Source organism: Budorcas taxicolor, chromosome 18, assembly GCF_023091745.1.
Source record: "Budorcas taxicolor isolate Tak-1 chromosome 18, Takin1.1, whole genome shotgun sequence".
Taxonomy (NCBI): domain Eukaryota; kingdom Metazoa; phylum Chordata; class Mammalia; order Artiodactyla; family Bovidae; genus Budorcas; species Budorcas taxicolor.
Window position 1 is genome coordinate 67267805 of NC_068927.1, and position 20349 is coordinate 67288153.

The 20349-nt window shown below is 44.1% G+C and overlaps 1 protein-coding gene across 1 annotated transcript in view; it reads right to left on the minus strand.

Annotated features, from left to right (window-relative positions):
- The window catches only part of LOC128064110 (zinc finger protein 211-like), a 36350-nt gene extending 28452 nt beyond the window's left edge, over positions 1-7898 (minus strand). The window contains 4 exon segments of the mRNA XM_052656907.1: positions 2055-2087; positions 2089-3475; positions 5457-5583; positions 7733-7898. Coding sequence (XP_052512867.1) covers positions 2055-2087; positions 2089-3475; positions 5457-5583; positions 7733-7777 — 1592 coding nt within the window. The 5' untranslated portion in view covers positions 7778-7898.
- Positions 7899-20349: the final 12451 nt, after the last annotated feature.

Genomic DNA, 20349 nt, shown 5'->3' on the forward strand with positions numbered 1-20349 from the left:
TGTAATTAAAATGACTACTTCCTTAAATTCAAAATTTAAGGAAATCCAAAAGACTGACCATACCAAGTATTGGCCAGAAATTGGAAGCATTTTACATGCTCCTGGTGGGTATGTAAAAACAATCTATAAATGTAGATCATAGTTTGTCAGTTTCATAAGTTAAACATTCACCTATTCTATGACTCAGGCTTTATACTTTGAATTACTAACACAGTGTAAGTGAAAATCCATCCATCCATACAGAATTACATATAAACGTTCTAGCACCTTTATTTACAATAACCCACAGTAGAAATAACCCAAGTGACCATAACCAGATGAATGGATGAACAAACAATGTAACTATAGAAATGCTACTATTCAGCAATAAAGAATGTACTACTTATATATTATCACTTAAGAATCTCAAAATATTTAGATTCTGCACTTCAAATAGACACACTATATCATATGTCAACTACATCTGAATAAGAATTTACAAAATGACGCAAGAGAAAAATCTAGGTCTGTGACACTTTCTAGGAAATCAGATCTTGAGAAATCCCTAGTGGTCCAGTGGCTAAGAATTGGCACTTTGACTGCCATGGCCCAGGGTTCAGTCACTGGTGAGGGAACTATGATCCTGGAAGCCTCAAAGAACAACCAAAACCAAAATGAAAACTCCTCGTGTCTCGCAATCCTATATTGCCTTTCTTTTCTGATGACCTTGGAGAAGCACCCTTGTCTTAGTGGCAGCAAACACTGATGAGAAGAGATGTCTTCCCACCTGAGTTAACAGGAATGCTGGCTGATCACAGAGCCGCACTGTGGATGAAGGGATCTTTCTGTTTGTTTCTCTGCCTCTGTGGCAATGGCCTTTGGCTGAACATTCCAGATGTTCAGGCATCTGTGCACACTGATACTGCATAGTCACAGTCACTGGAGCATCTGCTGATGCAATGTTAGGACACACTCCACCTACTTCACTACAATCTCCGCTCCAGGGTTACTTGATGAACATGGTTTCCTCCAGCCCCGCAGACTTACAGTGGAACTATCTAGTGAATTCTAGGGATCAGGACATGTGGTTCTTTTATAGGTTAACTGCTGAGCATTATGTGATCATTCACTGTGAATAACAATTCATGTTTCCAGAAGCACTGGAGGTTGTCACAACTTCATGGCTCCTCAGATGTTTTCTGAGCCCACAAAAAAACCCTGATACACAGTCCACAAATCAGGACCCCAAAGCCTTGCAGTCTTTCTGAGGAGACCTTGAGCAACAATGTATTTACATTAGGCCAACCCCACAAAGAGAGCTACATTCTTCAATCATACTGATGTGAGGCACACAAGGCGCAGGACCCCCCATGAAAGTTGTGCCATCATTAATGCTGGTAGAGCCCAATTTTATTCTGATCACCTCATATAAAGTGAATAGAAGGCCCAGACCAAAGAGAGCTGAAACATTAATGCCTTTATCATTGCAAAATGCAAAGGAATACAAGGCATGCAGTTCTCAGCTTGGTGACTGGGAAAATCAGAAGTGTCACCAGAAACTAACATGTCCCTGAAAATGCAGTCCCTGATGGCAAGTCACCAACAGAACTGAAACTGGGTCCAGTGGGCCCAAATTGAGTGAGGTTCATGCCCTAGTTTCGCAATGAGAAAGGAATGAGGATGCCATAAGAGCTAAGACTACTCATTACTTCCCTCCACAGAAAGGGATGGGACAGAAGTCAGCTTCCCTGAGCATGCTGGGAGGTAATTTCCACACTGTGTGAACCTGCCAGGTGATAGAAATGAAACTGGCAGTGACATAAAGCTGGAAAGGGCCTGGCAGGTAATTGAGCCACAGGGAAAGCCCCTAATAAAGTAAAGCACAGCTTCTTAAAGATTCCTACATACCTGGAACTTAAGGGGAATCTCCCCAGTGTAGATTTTCAGATGCATTAGATGGCTCAGTCACAACTTCTCCAGTGTAAATATACTAGAAGGAAACTGCACATCCCAGCGTATCTAAGGCCTTTCACTGGTGTGACATCTCTGGGGTTGAATGAGGTCATATTTCTAGCTGAGACGTTTTTTTCCAACATTCACTGCACTCAGGACCTTTTTCGAATGTGAACTCTCTGGTGCTGAATGAGGCTGGAACTTTGGCTAAACGATTTTCCACATTCCCCACACTCATAAGGCCTTTCTCCAGTGTGAACTCTCAGGTGTTTAACAAGGTTAGATTTACAGCTAAATGATTTCCCACATTCACTGCACTCAACAGGCCTTTCTCCAGTGTGAACCCTCCAGTGATTCTTGAGGTTGGAGCTATGGCTAAATGATTTTCCGCAGTCCCCACACTCATAAGGCCTTTCTCCTGTGTGGACTTTCCGATGTGAGCTAAAGCTGGAGCTTTGCTTAAAGGATTTCCCGCATTTACTGCACTCATAAGGCCTCTCTCCAGTATGAAGTCTTCTGTGGTGAATGAGGCTAGAGCTTCGGCTAAAGGATTTTCCACATTCACTGCACTGATGAGGCCGTTCTCCAGTGTGAACTCTCCGGTGGTAAATGAGGCTAAAGTTTTGGCTAAAAGATTTCCCACATTCACTGCACTCATAAGGCCTTTCTCCAGTGTGAACTCTCTGATGCTGAATGAGATTAGATCTTTGACTAAAAGACTTCCCACATTCCCTGCACTCATAAGGTTTTTCTCCTGTGTGAACTTTCCTATGGCTGTTGAGGCTATAGCTTTGGCTAAACGATTTCCCACATTCGCTGCATTCATAAGGTCTTTCTCCACTGTGAACTCTCTGGTGTATAATGAAGCTGGAGAGGTAGGTAAACAATTTTCCACATTCATGGCATTCATAAGGCCTTTCTCCAGTGTGGACTTTCTGGTGCTGAATGAGGTTACATCTTCGAGTACAGGCTTTTCCACATTTGCTGCACTCATAAAGCCCTTCTCTAGTAAGGACTCGTTGGTCCTCAACAAGTGTATCTGTGCAGTGGAAGGCTTTGTTGCCTTCTTCCCAGTTCTCATGCCTTTTTCCATTGTGAGAGACAGCTTCACACTCATTACTATTGTTTGGCTTCTCCTCAGTGTGAATGACCTGTTGATGGAAAAATCCCACATTGACAAAGAAGTCGTTCCCAGTCTCCCCATAGACAGTGGGTTTCCCAGACACATGGGTTGTGCAGCTGTTTATAATCAAGGCTGTGTCCACAGCACTTCTGATGGGTATTTCTCCAATGTGTTGCCCCTGGTATTGCTGAAGGTTAGCAGAGATATAGAATCGATTTCCACATGTGTATGGTTTCTGCCCTAGATGTGTTTCCTGGTGCTCAGGAAAGTGCAAAATATCTCTCAAGACTGGGCCACACATCTCAAAGGGCTGGCCCTTCTGGGGAGACGAATCTGCCTTGAGAGTCCTGATCTGTGACACTCCTATACAAATGCTCTGTTCAGAAGGTGCTTCCTTATCTTCTACTCCGTGCCAACAGCCTGAAATTAAAGAAGTGATGGTGAAGTACATGTCAACCCTATTGAGAAGAGGCAAAACCATCACAAATGTAACTCAACACATCAAAGGATCAGTTCATGAAACTGCTTTCAGGAAATCTCATCTTCAGGAAGCAATTGCTGTGTACTACTGGGTCCCTAAGTTCACGGAATGGTGCGGGTCTCACTGGGCACAGGACATGAGGAAACGTTTGTGCTGTAACTCATTTTTCTGTCAGCAGCTTTTCTTTTTTTGCAGCCATGCCACTTGGCATGTGGGATGAGAGTTGCCCAAACAGGGATTGAAACAGTGCCCTCTGCAGTGCAACCACAGAGTCTTAACCACTGGACCACTGAGGAAGATCTGTCAGTAGATTTTAGCAGGATTATATCTGCTGATGACATGTGATGCTGTGCAGAAGTCCAGTCCAGTCCCAGAAAAATCTGACTGAAACAAAGGTAACAGTATTTAAGGACTATTAAATACCTGCACCCTTTAGAACATGGCAATGTCTGAGTAGGAAACAGTGTGAGGAATGAGTGAGGTAAGCAGTGTGGAGAAGTGGAGAGTAGCTCTCAGCTGGAATCAGAGTAGAAATGACTAATAGAAATGACAAGTCAGCACAGTGTCAAGAATTGAGAAGGGAAAGGAGGGAGGTGTGGCTCCCGGCAATGGCACCAATACAGAAGTAAAACAGGATAGGTCCCTGGTATGATTTCAACCAACACCTGAAGTCATGTCCTCTGTCAACTTTCATTCATCTGGGTCAGGTCTGCTCTGAGCCCATCTTGTTGAGAATGGAGTCATATCCATCCTGTGAAGCTCAGAGGACTTTTTCTGTGCCCCACCTGAAGATCTGCATGTACCCAAGAGAACCAAAATCATAAGGGAATGACAGGACAAGTCAGTAGCCAAAACAGGCCCAGACAACTCAGCACACAGGAGACCACCAGAAACCTATTAAATGTTAACAAAAAATTCCTAAGGCCGTAGCTGAAGAGAAGATAGCACAGTAGTAAGAACCAGGAATCTGACTTCCCTTCTGGACGACGACACCAGTAGAGTTAGTCTAATGCAACTCTTCCGCCGTGCTCAATTGCTTTAATTGTGTCCCTTTCAGCTCTTATCATGGTCATAGTAGTCATCCTTCCACTCCCTACCTCTGAGCCCTTGGGGTGGGGACCTTGTACATGTTCCAAGAATAGCTTCCAGGAGTCAGCATGGGCAATAAGGAGTCTGTCCTCCAAATGTCAGCAATACTCCAACATCAGAAACAAGAAAATGATGCCAGCTTCTACCACTAGTATTCATTGTAGTATCGGAAGTTCTACACGGAGCCTTAAGAAAAAAGACAAAAGGGATCCATAGCTCACGAAATTGTGAAGATTGCACCACAAAACTTCTAGAATAAATGAATTCAGCAAATGAAGAGTATACAAATTAAATATGTGTGGGAATTCCCTGGTGGTCCAGTGGCCAAGGCATGGGTTCATGCTGTGGTTGGGGAACTAAGATTTTGAAAGCAGCAGTGTGGCCAAAAAAAAAAGAAACTGGTAAATGTTTTGTATACATGTTCCAAGTGAAATAAAGCAAAAAGAACCTTAACTAAGGGGCTGTCAATAACATTTGTATAAGCAGTGACTATGTAAGTGCCTACACTTCCAGCACAGTCAGAAACAAATGTGAGCTATAGGAAAGAAGGGTGCTATACTAGGGTGCTATGGTGCTAGAGAGTTACCCAGCGAGGCAGAGGGCAAGGCATGGGGGTCCATTAGGCTGACAAAACAACAGTGATACCAAACTCTTCCCTAGGAGGCTTTGGGGCAGTAGGTGCTGTGCTGACACAGATGAGAAGGAGGCGAGCACTCAGCCCAGCCCTTGTAAACACAGCACAAATCCAGGCAACTAGGGACACACCTGCCCCCGGAGAAAAGAGAAGCACAGAGCTTGGCCCAGGGCACAGGGGCACGTAGAAGAGCTTACCCAGTGAGGATGTAAGTGCAAAGTTCTCCAGCATCACATCGTGGTACAGGCATCTCTGAGCCTCGTCAAGGAGAGCCCATTCCTCCCAGGAGAAGTACACAGCCACATCCTCAAAGGTCACACTGCCCTGTCAGGATACAGACAGATGAGACCATCAACTGCCTCACTCCTGAAGACCCACAATCCACCTCCTCGCACATCTACCCCATCGGCAGCTTCCTCCTGAGAGCTCAGAAGAGATTCCTGACCTCGGTGCCACAGCTGACTGCTCTCTCCTCACTCTCCCACTAACCACTCTGTTCACGCTGCCGTCCACGCTGCAACCAGTGGAGCCTGTGAAGACCCAGAAGAAATCGCCTCCCTCACCTGCTCCACACCTCCCACTGCCTCCAGAATAGATGCCCACTTCACAGACAGTCATTCCAGCTCTCACTGCTGCTCCCCACAGCCAGTTTATTCTCACCAGGAAGGAAGGAGACCTGCAATTCCCCGAACCAACTTAGCTTCACCTCCAAGCACTTCCTGTTTTTGTGACAAGCTTCCACAACTCTTTCTATTGGTGGCCTGAAACGGGAGCCCTTTCATATAATGCTTAGACTGGACTCAGGACTGAGCTAGGATTCTCCAAGGTCTGCACACCCAAGGGCTGGGAAAATGCCAGGTGACACGTTTCATAACAACTCAAATTTGGAGAAAATTAGAAGGCTTCCCTGGTGGCTCAGACGGTAAAGAATCTGCCTCTGATGCAGGAGACTTGGGTTCGATCCCCAGGTCAGGAAGATCCCCTGGAGAAGAGAATGGCATCCACTCCAGTATTCTTGCCTGGAGAATTCCATGGACAGAGGAGCCTGGCAGGCTATAGTCCATGGGTTTGCAAACACGACTGAGTGACTAACACAGGGTTGCAACTAGGGAGGGTAATCTCCACTTACCCGATTAGATTCCAAAAGCACCTCTGCAGCCATGGAAACCTGTGGGAAGTGGTAGGTCTTAGAGGGATGTGATCCTGGCAATTTTCCAGGGACTGAGACCTTCCCTACACACCTGGGGGCATCTGAACCAGGTTCCACGAGTGTCTAACCTCTATTCACTCTCAGCAATTGTGCGTCCTTGGAAAAAAACCCCAAACTCCATCTGCTTCAGTGTCCTCAGCATCCCTACGATTAGTTCTTTCATTGAACAGACTCTGGTGATTTTGCAAACCTAACTTATGTCACTTTTCTTTGCCTCACAATTTTCCATGGCTCCAAATTTGCTGTATGACTCAGGAAACTCAAACAGGGGCTCCGTATCAACCTGGAGAGGTGGGATGGGGAGGAGGTTCAAAGGGGACCGGATATATGTATCAGTTCAATTCAGTTCAGTCGCTCAGTTGTATCCGACTCTTTGCGACCCCATGGACTGCAGCACGCCAGGCTTCCCTGTCCATCACCAACTCCCGGAGTTTACTCAAACTCATGTCCATTGAGCCGGTGATGCCATCCAACCATCTCATCCTCTGTCGTCCCCTTCTCCCACCTTCAATCCTTCCCAGCATCGGGGTCTTTTCAGATGAGCCAGTTCTTCATATCAGGTGTATACCTATGGCTGATTCATGCTGAGGTTTGATAGAAAACAACAAAATTCTGTAAAGTAATTATCCTCCAATTAAAAAAAATTTTTTTTTAATTTTCCATGGCTTCAAAGGCCTCAAGAAGGAAGGTACAACTCCTCAGTCTGCCACTGCAGATGGGACAGCATACCCACACTGTTCCCTGCAGCCATCAGATGGACCCCTGCTGTTGCTAAGTCGCTTCAGTCGTGTCCGACTCTGTGCGACCCCATAGACGGCAGCCCACCAGGCTCCCCCATCCCTGGGATTCTCCAGGCAAGAACACTGGAGTGGGTGGCCATTTCCTTCTCCAATGCAGGAAAGTGAAAAGTGAAAGGGAAGTCGCTCAGTCGTATCCGACTCTTCGCGACCCCATGGACTGCAGCCTACCTGACTCCTCCGCCCATGGGATTTTCCAGGCAAGAGTACTGGAGTGGGGTGCCACTGCCCAGTCTCCACGAATTCTCCTGCCTCAGTTGGACCGCCACATCTCTGCGCCTGCGCATCCCTCCGCCCATCACCCTGTACCAGGCGCCACCGTGCGGTCGGTCAAACAGAAGGCCCCGCCCGCCACCGCAGCCCCGCCCTGGACACCCGGGTCTGAGCTGCGGGCACGTGCGCAGGCGCTCGCGGCTTTACGTCTGTTAGGATGAGGCCGAGGAGGGCCGGACTGATGAGCGTTTACCTGAGGAGTGTCCCTCAGCGCCGCCGCCGCCGCCGCCACCGCCATCGGACTCGGTGGGCGGAGAGGGGCCAGCCGAGCGTCCCGGAAGGACCCGGCACCAGCGTCTCCAGGCCGCCCTGCAGGTAGCGATGTGCCCGACTGTAGGACCGCCTCTGGTCCTTGGGGGCAAAGCGTCTCCTCGCGCCTTCTCGGTCACCTCAACCCCGACCCTTCGGCCCTCGAAAACCGCTCCAAGACGCGCTAGGAAAACACAGTAAGTCCCGCCTTCACCCAGTGAGCCCACCCCCCGGAAATGCCGAAATTCTGGGCGTTCATTGGGCGGGCTCCGCTGCCGCTCAACGCTCAGCGCTCTGGATAATGGAGTTCGGGCAGGCCAAGGCCTGCAGCCTGAGAGATTCTGCTTGAACCTCCCAGGGCCAGGCAATCCTCTAGGCTGCTCAAAACTGACCTCCCTGTTCCTCCAGGTAGGCTAGAAGCTTCGCTTCCTCTGCAAGGGGCTAAGGACAATTTCTGAGGAATTCGAAGAGCATTTAGAAAGCCTTCAAAGCTATTGATCTCCGAAGTGTTTGGATAATAATTTAGATTCCATGCAGCTGTAGTGAACATGCCCTGATAGATGGCAGTGATGAAACACTATCATACTGTCCCTTAAATGTACTCAGACTGAGGCGTTTAAGTCATTTTTGTGAACTTTAGTGAGTTTTGTCTGGGACTTTAAAGGAAAACAATCACCTGTACCATAGGAGACAAGATCAGTTCAGTTCAGTTCAATCGCTCAGTCGTGTCCGACTCTGTGCGAGAGTCAAGACAGGAGACAAGATAAAGGAGGCATACTGGGCCGCTCTGACAAAGATGGACGTCGTGGGATCTGGGCCTCGCCTTCCTCTTAGTCAGTGACTGTGCTGAACTCAGAAACATCGTTTTATCCATTAAACATGAAATTATTGTATCTTAAATGCAAATCTTTTGTATACGTACGTTCTTTTTTTAATATACAGTTGCCAGTTTCTCATGAAATATCACCTTTGCTATTGTTTATTAAGGAGTACTACTGTCTGTACATCTATAAAATAGAAAGTTGTTGAAAAACAAAATTCAGCTGAGTATGTGTTACAAATCTAAATGATTTGGACTTCCCTGGTGGTGCAATGGTCAAGAATCCACCTCCCAGGGCAGGGGACATGGGTTCCATTGCTGGTCTGATAAGATTCCACATGCTGGGGGCAGCTGAGCCCCTGTACAGTAGCTACTGAAGACTTCCAACCTAGGGCCTGTGCACCATAACAAAAGAAGCCACTAATAAGCAGCCCTCACCCCACAACTAGAGTGTTACACCACCCCCCATCCCCCTGCTGCCCTGCAGCAACTAAACTAACGAAAGCCTAGGCACAGCAAGGAAGAACCAGTGGACCCAAAAATAAATAAATAAAATTTCTAAATGGCTTTATTGAATGATTCATGACTCTGACAGTGTCAGTCAAGCAAGTTCAGAGAGTTCCAAAGTGCCACAGAAACAGAAAGTTTTCTTTAAGGCAGCACAAAGACATCATAAAACTTGTGGACATGGGGAGAGGGGAGGAGATGGTGAGATGGACGAGATGAATAACAAGGAAACTTACATTCAGTTCAGTTCAGTCGCTCAGGCGTGTCCGACTCTTTGCAACCCCATGAATCGCAGCACGCCAGGCCTCCCTTTCCATCACCAACTCCTGGAGTTTACCCAAACTCATGTGCATTGAGACAGTGATGCCATCCAGCCATCTCATCCTGGGTCGTCCCCTTCTCCTCCTGCCCCCAATCCCTCCCAGCATCAGAGACTTTTCCAGTGAGTCACCTCTTCCCATGACGTGACCAAAGTATTGGAGTTTCAGCTTCAGCATCAGTCCTTCCAATGAACACACAGGACTGATCTCTTTTAGGATGGACTGGTTGGATCTCCTTGCAGTCCAAGGGACTCTCGAGAGTCTTCTCCAACACCACAGTTCAAAAGCATCAATTCTCCGGCGCTCAGCTTTCTTCACAGCCCAACTCTCACATCCATACATGACCACTGGAAAAACCATAGCCTTGACTAGACAGACCCTTGTTGGCAAAGTAATGTCTCTGCTTTTGAATATGCTATCTAGGTTGGTCATAACTTTCCTTCCAAGGAGTAAGCATCTTTTAATTTCATGGCTGCAGTCACTATCTGCAGTGATTTTGGAGCCCGAAGAAATAAAGTCTGACACTGTTGCCACTATTTCCCCATCTATTTCCCATGAAGTGATGGGACCAGATGCCATGATCTTTGTTTTCTGAATGTTGAGCTTTAAGCCAACTTTTTCACTCTCCTCTTTCATTTTCATCAAGAGGCTTTTTAGTTCCTCTTCACTTTCTGCCATAAGGGTGGTGTCATCTGCATATCTGAGGTTATTGATATTTCTCCCGGCAATCTTGATACCAGCTTGTGCTTCTTCCAGCCCAGTGTTTCTCATGATGTACTCTGCATGTAAGTTAAATAAACAGGGTGACAATATACAGCCTTGACGTACTCCTTTTCCTATTTGGAACCAGTCTGTTGTTCCATGTCCAGCTCTAACTTGCTTCCTGACCTGCGTACAGATTTCTCAAGAGGCAAGTCAGGTGGTCTGGTATTCCCATCTCTTTCAGAATTTTCCACAGTTTCTTGTGATCCACACAGTCAAAGGCTTTGGCATAGTCAATAAAGCAGAAATAGATGTTTTCCTGGAACTCTCTTGCTTTTTCCATGATCCAGCGGATGTAGGCAATTTGATCTCTGATTCCTCTGCCTTTTCGAAAACCAGCTTAAACATCTGGAAGTTCACAACTCACGTATTGCGGAAGCCTGGCTTGGAGAATTTTGAGCATTACTTTACTAGCGTGTGAGATGAGTGCAATTGTGCAGTAGTTTGAGCATTCTTTGACATTGCCTTTCTTTGGGATTGGAATGAAAACTGACCTTTTCCAGTCCTGTGGCCACTGCTGAGTTTTCCAAATGTGCTGGCATATTGAGTGCAGCACTTTCACAGCATCATCTTTCAGGATTTGAAATAGCTCCACTGGAATTCCGTCACCTCCACTAGCTTTGTTCGTAGTGAGGCTTTCTAAGGCCCACTTGACTTCACATTCCAGGATGTCTGTCTCTAGGTGAGTGATTACACCATCATGATTATCTGGGTCGTGAAGATCTTTTTTGTACCGTTCTTCTGTGTATTCTTGCCACCTCTTCTTCATATCTTCTGCTGCTTTTAGGTCCATACCATTTCTCTCCTTTATCGAACCCATCTTTTCATAAAATGTAATCTCTAATGTTCTTGAAGAGATCTCTAGTCTTTCCCATTCTGTTGTTTTCCTCTATTTCTTTGCATTGATTGCTGAAGAAGACTTTCTTATCTCTCCTTGCTATTCTTTGGAACTCTGCATTCAGATGCTTATATCGTTCCTTTCCTCCTTTGCTTTTTGCGTCCCTTCTTTTCACAGCTATTTGTAAGGCCTCCTCAGACAGCCATTTTGCTTTTTTGCACTTCTTTTCCATGGGGATGGTCTTGATCCCTGTCTCCTGTACAATGTCACGAACCTCATTCCATAGTTCATCAAGCACTCTATCATATCTAGTCCCTTAAAGCTATTTCTCACTTCCACTGTATAATCATAAGAGACTGATTTAGGTCATACTTAAATGGTCTAGTGTTTTTCCCTACTTTCTTCAATTTCAGTCTGAATTTGCCAATAAGGAGTTCATGATCTGAGCCACAGTCAGCTCCCTGTCTTGTTTTTGCTGACTGTATAGAGCTTTTCCATCTTTGGCTGCAAAGAATATCTGATTTCACTGTTGACTATCTGGTGATTTCCATGTGTAGCATATGTGAAATAGATAGCCAAGGGGAATTTGCTGTTTGGCTAAGAAACAAAGTGGCTCCATATCTGCCTAGAGGGCTGGGATGAGGAGGGTGATGGGAGGGAAGTTCAAAGGGATATATGTATACCTAAAAGACTCTGATGCTGGGAAGGATTGGGGGCAGGAGGAGAAGGGTACGACAGAGGATGAGATGGCTGGATGGCATCACTGACTCAATTGACGTGCTGCTGCTACTGCTAAGTCGCTTCAGTCGTGTCCGACTCTGTGCGACCCGATAGACGGCAGCCCACCAGGCTCCCCCATCCCTGGGATTCTTTAGGCAAGGATACTGGAGTGGGTTGCCATTTCCTTCTCCAATGCATGAAAGTGAAAAGTCAAAGTGAAGTCGCTCAGTCGTGCCCGACTCTTCGCGACCCCGTGGACTGCAGCCTACCAGGCTCCTCCGTCCATGGGATTTTCCAGGCAAGAGTACTGGAGTGGGGTGCCATTGAGTCTGAGTGAACTCCGGGAGTTGGTGATGGACAGGGAGGCCTGGCGTGCTGCAATTCATGGGGTCGCAAAGAGTCAGACACGACTGAGCGACTGAGCTGAACTGAACTGATGACTGATTCAGGTTGAGGTTTGACAGAAAGCAACAAGATTCTGTAAAGCAGTTATCCTTCAATAAAAAAATTAAAAAAAATTCATAAATAGGAAAAGGAATTATTTCAGATGTTATCTCCCTTTGGAGAAAAGTTCTTTTTAGAGAGGTTACCACATCTTCCTTTGAGGAATGGAGAAGGTCCACGTGACAGATGATCCCATTGGTACTGACCAGAAAATTCGTTGCTAACGCTGTATGATTACATTTCTGGGGAAAGGTGTAACTGCAGTTATGATACAGATCAAGTCTTGGTTTTAACACGGATCACTCTGCTTAGAACCTGTTGTTTTTTGTTTAACCAAGTGAAAAATCTAATTATTGTATCTTGTGGAAAAAAATGTTTATGCAATGGTAACTTTTTAAAAATTCTGTGTACACATAGATGCATCTATCTGGGTTTGCCTGTGTGTATGTGTGTGTATATGTATACACATAATATATATATGTTATGTGTTTGTTTCTTAAAAAGTAATTTGTAATTTGGGTATAGAGTTGTTGTTTGCTCACTTAACAAGAGTTTTTTTATCTACCATTGTATCAGTAATTCTAGCATAATAATTTGCACGGGTAATTATGTAATTTAAAAAGTTAAAAATACAAATTGATAATTGACCTAACAGAAGAAATGAGTATAGTTATAGCTGGTAAGCTAGATTAGGGGACTTTTTTCCCCCTCATGCAGAGATCAAGGAAGAACTTAGAGACAGGAGTGTCACTGCTAGTGAACAGAAAGGTGTTGAAAGCAGGGAAACATGATGCTGTTAGCTCAGTGATGTCCATCAGCCACTGCTTTGGATTCACAATCAGTGTATTGCAAAGAGTCAAAATGGAAGAGAGACAATAAAGAAGACAAAGGCGCTCACTCGGATCAGGATAGTACCTGAGGCTCTGGCCTCATGGGAAAATCTGGGTGAGAGTCTGTTGCTTGTGCCTGCGTAGGGTAAGGACCATGTACCTACTAGTCCAGCTCATGAAGCCCAAACGTACAACATCAATGGAAGATAACATAACTGCATGTAAGAAGCTGATAAATTTGTCTGGTGTGAGTGAGGAACAATATCCATAATTGTTTTTACACTTATTGTTTTGCTGTTTATTGGGCCACCTACTCTAAGAGGAATGCAGATGTATACCAAGAGTATCCAGAAAAGGAAACTACAGAAATCGGTGCACTTTGGAGACTGAATTCCTAAGTCCACTCACAAAGTTGTTCTAGGGCAAAATTTCATGGCCTGGAAGTCACTCAGAAGACAGGGAGTGCTGAGAGAAACCCCTCAGCACCCCTCAGAAACCCGTTTTCTTAATAGAAGAAAAGTTTACATCCACCATCATCAAGTAAATATTTCCATCCAAAAGCTGTCATCGTCTGGGGGACCCCTCTGGAAGAGAGAGCCAAGTTGTTGCCTAAGGCCTGTTGGTTGACAGTCTGATCTGTGGGTCTCAACTTGTGTCCAGTCAAAAAGTGAAGTTATAAAGACAGAGAATAGAGGAGTTCCCCAGGATCCCAGCTCCAGTCTGAGTGAGGAAGATAATTTCCATATCCTGCTTGGCATGTCCTGCACTTTCACATCTGAAATATCTAGGAGATATTGATTTTAATTTGAGACAGAAATAAATGAAGAAATCCTAGAAAGAGAAATGAACTCAAATGTGTCACTTCCTTCTGCTTGGCTGTATCTACTGCTGAACACAGCACAAGACTTTCTTTTGGGAGCACATTTTCTTACTTGAGTCCCTAAGTTATGTCTGACTCTTTTGGGACCCCATGGACTGTAGCCCGCCAGGCTCCTCTCTCCATGGGATTTCCCAGGCAGGAATACTGGAGCAGGTCCCAGTTCCTCCTCCAGGGGATCTTCCCGACCCAGAGATTGAAGCCAAATCTCTTGTGTCTCCTGAGTTGGCAGACAGAATCTTTACCCCTGAGCCACCATGGAAGAAGTCCTATAATAATGCCCCTATTCAAGTCAGAGTATTTTACTTTAAATGGATTTAAGAGTAAGTGGTTATTAATGAAGGTCTTCTGGTGGACTCCATCCAAGTGTTCATATAAGGGAGTATTTGAATAAACAATGCACCATTCACACGACATTTCTTCCTACAGCCATGAATTGAATGAAGATCATTTCATCGATGTATAAAGTCACCTTCAGTGTATGTATATATATTTTTGACCAATCCACGCGGCTCTCAGGATCTTAGTTCCCCAACTAGGTATCAAACTCCTACCCCTGTACTGGAAGCACAGAGTCTTAACCACTGGACCAGAGGGAAGTCATCTTTAAAAAATTATATATATAGTTATTCTAAAAACTCAAAGATAGAAGGAAATATAAGTAGTTTCTCCTGTTCTTCCAGTACAGACCACTTCAGGGTAATCAAATTGAGGAGACAGAAAAAAAAATTTTAATTCAAAATATTTTTTAATAAGCACCAAATAGGATAGTCCTAAACTTTTCACTGAGAACCTCTTCATTACTGAAAGAATGTCTGAAACATAATCAGTTAAGTTAGGCTTTTAGTCAAGAAATCTCAAGCTGCCAATCGTCCCAGATGGTAAAGAATCCACCTGCAATGCAGGCATATGGGTTTGATCCCTGGGTTGGGAAGATCCCCTGGAGAAGGGAATGGCTACCCACTCCAATGTTCTTGCCTGGAGTATTCCATAAACAGAGGAGCCTGGTGGGCAGCAGTCCATGGGGTCACAAAGAGTCAGACTCAACTGAGCGAATACCACTCACTCATTCACTCAAAGCTGCCAATCAGAGCTTCTGATAACCAAGTTAATGACCTTGAAATTATAATCTGTTATTTTTAACTATAGCATATTTTACGTTACCCAAATTTTTTTGTTGGTCAAATTCCTCTAATAAGAGTTTTACATTCTCACCTTCCCTATCATTAGCCATAATTAACCAAACCATAAATAACCTAAAAATTGGTAGGTCTTCATAATAGTCTGAACATTTAAAATTGTTCAAAATTTAAGCAGAGAATACTCAGATTTTATATATTTACACTTGTATAATTTATCACCCACTTTTACTTCAGTGACATTTCCTAAGAATCTCCAATTTTCATTTAAAGGAATTTAATAGATATTTATACAAACAAGAATTTATTTTATGTTATCTATTTCAGTGCTTACCATTACATTATCAGTTATGTATCTGAAATAAAGAAGGCATTCAGCATCAATATTCAGCAGGCAGAAACTGACTCTTCATGAACATTCACACATCAGTCATGAGAAGTTTCAGTGTTAAAGCAACTGTAAAGCAGTCAAAATTTTCAAATAAAAAATAGATCTCATTTTTGGGCAAGTAAAAATGTTGACCCCAGTAGCAATAAACCTGTGTGGTCCTTGGATGTGGAATATCAGATATAACAAAAATTATGTCATAGAACTGGATATAAAAGCAAGGGCAAAGACTTAGGAATCCTTTTGAAGACAAATCATAAAATGAACCTAAATTACAGAATGCAGGCCAGTAGACATGGTGAGGGAATTAATAGTTTCCTTAAGCCACAGGTGGCTCTAATGGTAAAGAATCTGCCTGCAAAGAAGGAGGGTTCCATCTCTGGGTTGGGAAGATCCCCTGGAGAAGGAAATGGCAACCCACTCCAGTATGCTTGCCTGGGAAATTCCAAGGACACAGAATCCTAGTGGACTATGGTCTATGGGTTCACTAAGAGTTGGATGCAACTTGGTGACTGAATGTGTGTGCACGTGCACACACACACACACACATAAGATAAATGTGGGGGGTGGGTAGGAGAGAGGGAAGAAGGGTGAGAGAGAGAAAATGTGTTGCCTGGCAAGATTTAGAAGATTAGAAAGTTCAATGACAACAGCAAGGCAGTTAAAAATATAATCAACTGATAAGCCAACTTTATATTTTAATTTTTAAAATTCCTTGATTATTCATTTGCATTGTTGTTTAGTGGCTCAATTTTTTCCACTCTTTGCAACCCCATGGATCATCGTCCATGGGATTCTCCAGGCATGTATCCATGGGGTACTCTGGCATCCTGATGCCAGAGTGGTTTGTGATTTCTCACAGCAGGATTCCTTTGCATAATCTTTAGCAATATTTGCTTTTATAAATGAATTAAATGCCTGTCGATGAGAGGGAGAGACTCTGGTTTCTCCAAATGGAAAAATAATATAAACAGGCTCTGTTGATGAGAGAAAGGCAGAGACTTTATTACTACGGACTTCCTTCAGCTCAATTTCCTTTCCCACCATAAGAAACGCATATATGAGCACCTGCCACTCAGACCTCAGGTGCCTGCTTAGTGTCTGGGAGATCACCTTCATCTTACTGCTCTTCACGTGCCGGTGGTGGGAAGCTGTTCAAGTGAAGCTGGTTCAGGGTGTGTGTTGAGGGAAAAGGGGAGAGAGAATTACAAAGAGATGAAACAGGGGCTTCCCTGGTGTTTCAATGGGTAGGATGCTGAACTTCCACTGCAGCGGGCGTGGATTCGATCCCTGGTCGGGGAGGTAAGATCCCACATGCTGTGGTGAACAGTCAAGAAATTAAAAAATAAAAAGCACTCAGAGATGATAAAACTGGTAGGAGAAAGAGGAGACGTTGTGCATATCCAGGGTTGGAGAACCGGGTTGAAAATCTGTCTCTAGTTCTCTCAGAAAACATCTTGCCTAAATATGTAAGATACAGGTGCGCTGTGACCCCAGAAAACAAAACTATTTTACAGAAAAGAGTATGATCTCAGGGAGACAGCAGTGCGCGGTCCTAAAGAGAGATCTTACTTCCCTGCCCAGGAATTGAACCTGGGTAGCCTGGATGAAAGCCAGACTACCAGGGGCTATAGGCTAGAAGCAAGTGTCCCTGGTTCTTCCCCTTCCCCTCACCTCCTCCCCCCCCCCCCCCACCTTTGAAATGAGGAATGTTTCAAGGAGGCAAAATCTATTAAAAAAAAAAAAACAGGAAAAAAATTTATTATTAGAGACACAACATAGTGTATGGAAGAGCGCACAGAGAGCCAGTTTATTTATTTGAGTCAGAAGCAAGGCAGAAATACACAGCCAGGGAGTACAAAGAGGTGATTTAAATCCCTTATATAGGACAGTCCTTCCGGGTCTTTGTGTTTTTGCTGTCATGTCCTACTCTTTTCGACCCCATGGACTGTAGACCGCCAAGGGTCTTTGTTTACTTTTGGTCAATCATCTTGTTTCTTTTTTCAGACCTGACCAGTCTTAGGACCGCCCCCTCAACATAGTTGCAAAACTTTTTGTAAACATGGATCCCACTACAGAGACCTGTGGATGCATGTCCTCACTTATGGGGTTCAGCCCCTCCCTTTTTGACCTTTTTAAGGAGCATTCCTGTGCATGTGGAGACAAGAAAGTTTTCCTTGACCTCTGGAAAGGGCGCCTTATCTCTCTTGTATTTTTTTTTTTATTTTTTAAATTATGAAAATATAGCACATTTACAGGAGATTTGAAAAATACAGAACAAGCTTACATGTAGTTGCACTATATATTACAGTTTTTTAATAGATACATTAAGATTTTTAATTAGAGTTTCAATATCAAACTCTCTAAAGTTAGTAGAATGAATATACAGAGACGTAAAAGGATATAGGAGACCTGAAGAGGACTAGAAACCAATTCAACATAATTAAGATTTACACAGTTTTCACACAACAGTAGGATACAAATTCTATTCAAGTTCCCATAGAGTAAACCAAGAGACACTGGAACATATCCAGGGACATAAAACGAGGAGCAGGGGTCACCTTATCTCTTTATTCCAACAGAGCTCAGCTTCTGCCACTAGCTTTGTCCTTGGAGTGTCTGGGTGAAAACAAGGTGAAGGTGAAGTTGCTCAGTCATGTCCGACTCTTCGCGACCCCGTGGACTGTAACCTACTAGGGTTCTCCATCCATGGGATTCTCCAGGCAAAAATACTGGAGTGGATTGCCGTTTCCTTCTCCAGGGGATCTTCCCGACCCAGGGATCGAACCCGGGTCTCCCGCATTGGAGGCAGACGCTTTAACCTCTGAGTCACCAGTGAAGCCCCATAGCTTCCATTTTCCTCCACTTGACAAACACCAATATTCTAATGCCAGGCCCCACCTACCTCAGTTATTGGACTTCTTGAGATAAAAGACTTCTGGGCTTTCCTAGTGGCTCAGATGTTAAAGAATCTACCTGCAATGTGGGATCCCTGGGTCAGAGAGATCCCCTGGAGAAGGGAATGGCAAACCATTCCAGGATTCTTGCCTGGATAATTTAACGGATAGTGGAGCCTGGTGGGCTGCAGTCCACGGGGTCACAAAGAGTTGGACATGACTGAGGGACTAAGGATTTCACTTTCAAGAATTGTTGCTTATCTGAAAAGTATCTCCTTACCCAGTTGACTGCCAGGACAGTGGGTGCAGGAATGAGCTTGGAGCCTGTTCAGCAGCTGAACCACAAGATAAAGGCTTGGATGCCATGATCTCATCTCCTTGTTGGGAAGTGATTTTCACTTTACCTGTAATCGCAGTCACATTGTCTGCATGGGGAGTGGAAATTATCTGTAAACGACTTTTTATTTTTATTTTTACTTTATTTTACTTTACAATACTGTATTGGTTTTGCCATACATGGACATGAATCCACCACGGGTGTACATGAGTTCCCAATCCTGAAGCCCCCTCCCACCTCCCACCCCATATCATCTGTCTGGATCATCCCCATGTGTAAATGACTTTCTGAATTGTGTATATCGCTCAACACTATAGAAATCTAATCATAAAGATGGCTCCCCGATGATGTGGTAAAATAGCTAGGAGAGAAAATATTGGGAATTATCAAGGAGGAAGGGGGAAAGGACGAGAGTCAGGTGCACACCTGACATTCAAACCTCTTAATGAGGGAGTGAAGTTGAGTAGATGGTTCTGCTGGATTCATTATCACTTAGAAGGTTTTCTCCTTCAAAGAATGAGCTGTCAAAAATGTAATGATGAGCTGTGATGTGGATTCTCCCCTTTAGTCTAATTGGGATTTATTGTGCTTTCTGTGTCTGACAAACATGGAAACGTTTCAGCCATTATTAATTTTTTTTAACCTCCCTTGCTTCTGATTCATAAGGCCATTTGGTATTTTCCTACAAGTCACTCATGCTCTTTTTTCCTGTATCTCTCTTTCTGTGCTTTCTCATATTTTCCATGGCTACACCTTCAGGTTCACTCATCTTTTGTTACATGCTGTCTCAACTGTTGTTTTTCCCATGTAGCATATCTTATGCTTTATATATACACATATGTAGGAGACACAAGAGTTTGATCCCTGGGTTGGGAAGATCCCCTGGAGTAAGAAGTGGCAATCCACTCCAGTATTCTTGACTGGGAAATCCCATAGATAGAGGAGCCTGGAGAACTACAGTCGATGGGGTTGCAGAGTCAGACATAACTGAGCACATGCACATATGCACATATCCACGTACAAATTGATAATACATAAATATATTTTAATTTCTCTAGCAAGAAAGTATATGGCATGTACACCCGTGGCAGATTCATGTCAATGTATGGCAAAACCAATACAGTATTAAAATTAAATTAAAAAATATTCAGTTCTCATTGTCAAATGATATCTATGTTTTGAAGATGCATACTGAATTGTGTGTGCATAAAATTGTACGTTTGACATTTGCTGTGAAATGCTTCAGGAGAAATAGGACCACCTGGTATGGACAGGCGTGATGCTCTTGCACTGATAATCAGTTGTTGAGCCTGCATCTTTTTATTCTAAGTAATGTCATATGTATTTGAAAATATTCATTAGAGAAGGTTTGAAAAGCATATCTTTAATAAAAATTAGTGCTCTTTTGATTGAAGAATGTATCTTCACTCAAGAAAAATACGCTTTATTTGCTTTTAGTTTCTATCATTTAAGAGTTGTCTTAGTTCATTTCAGTTCAGTCGCTCAGTTGTGTCCGACTCTTTTAGACCCAATAGACTGCAGCACACCAGGCTTCCCTGTCCATCACCAACTCCTGGAGCTTGCTCAAACTCATGTCCGTAGAGTCAGTGATGCCATCCAACCATCTCATCCTCTGTCATCCCCTTTTCCTCCTGCCTTCAATCTTTCCCAGCATCAGGGTC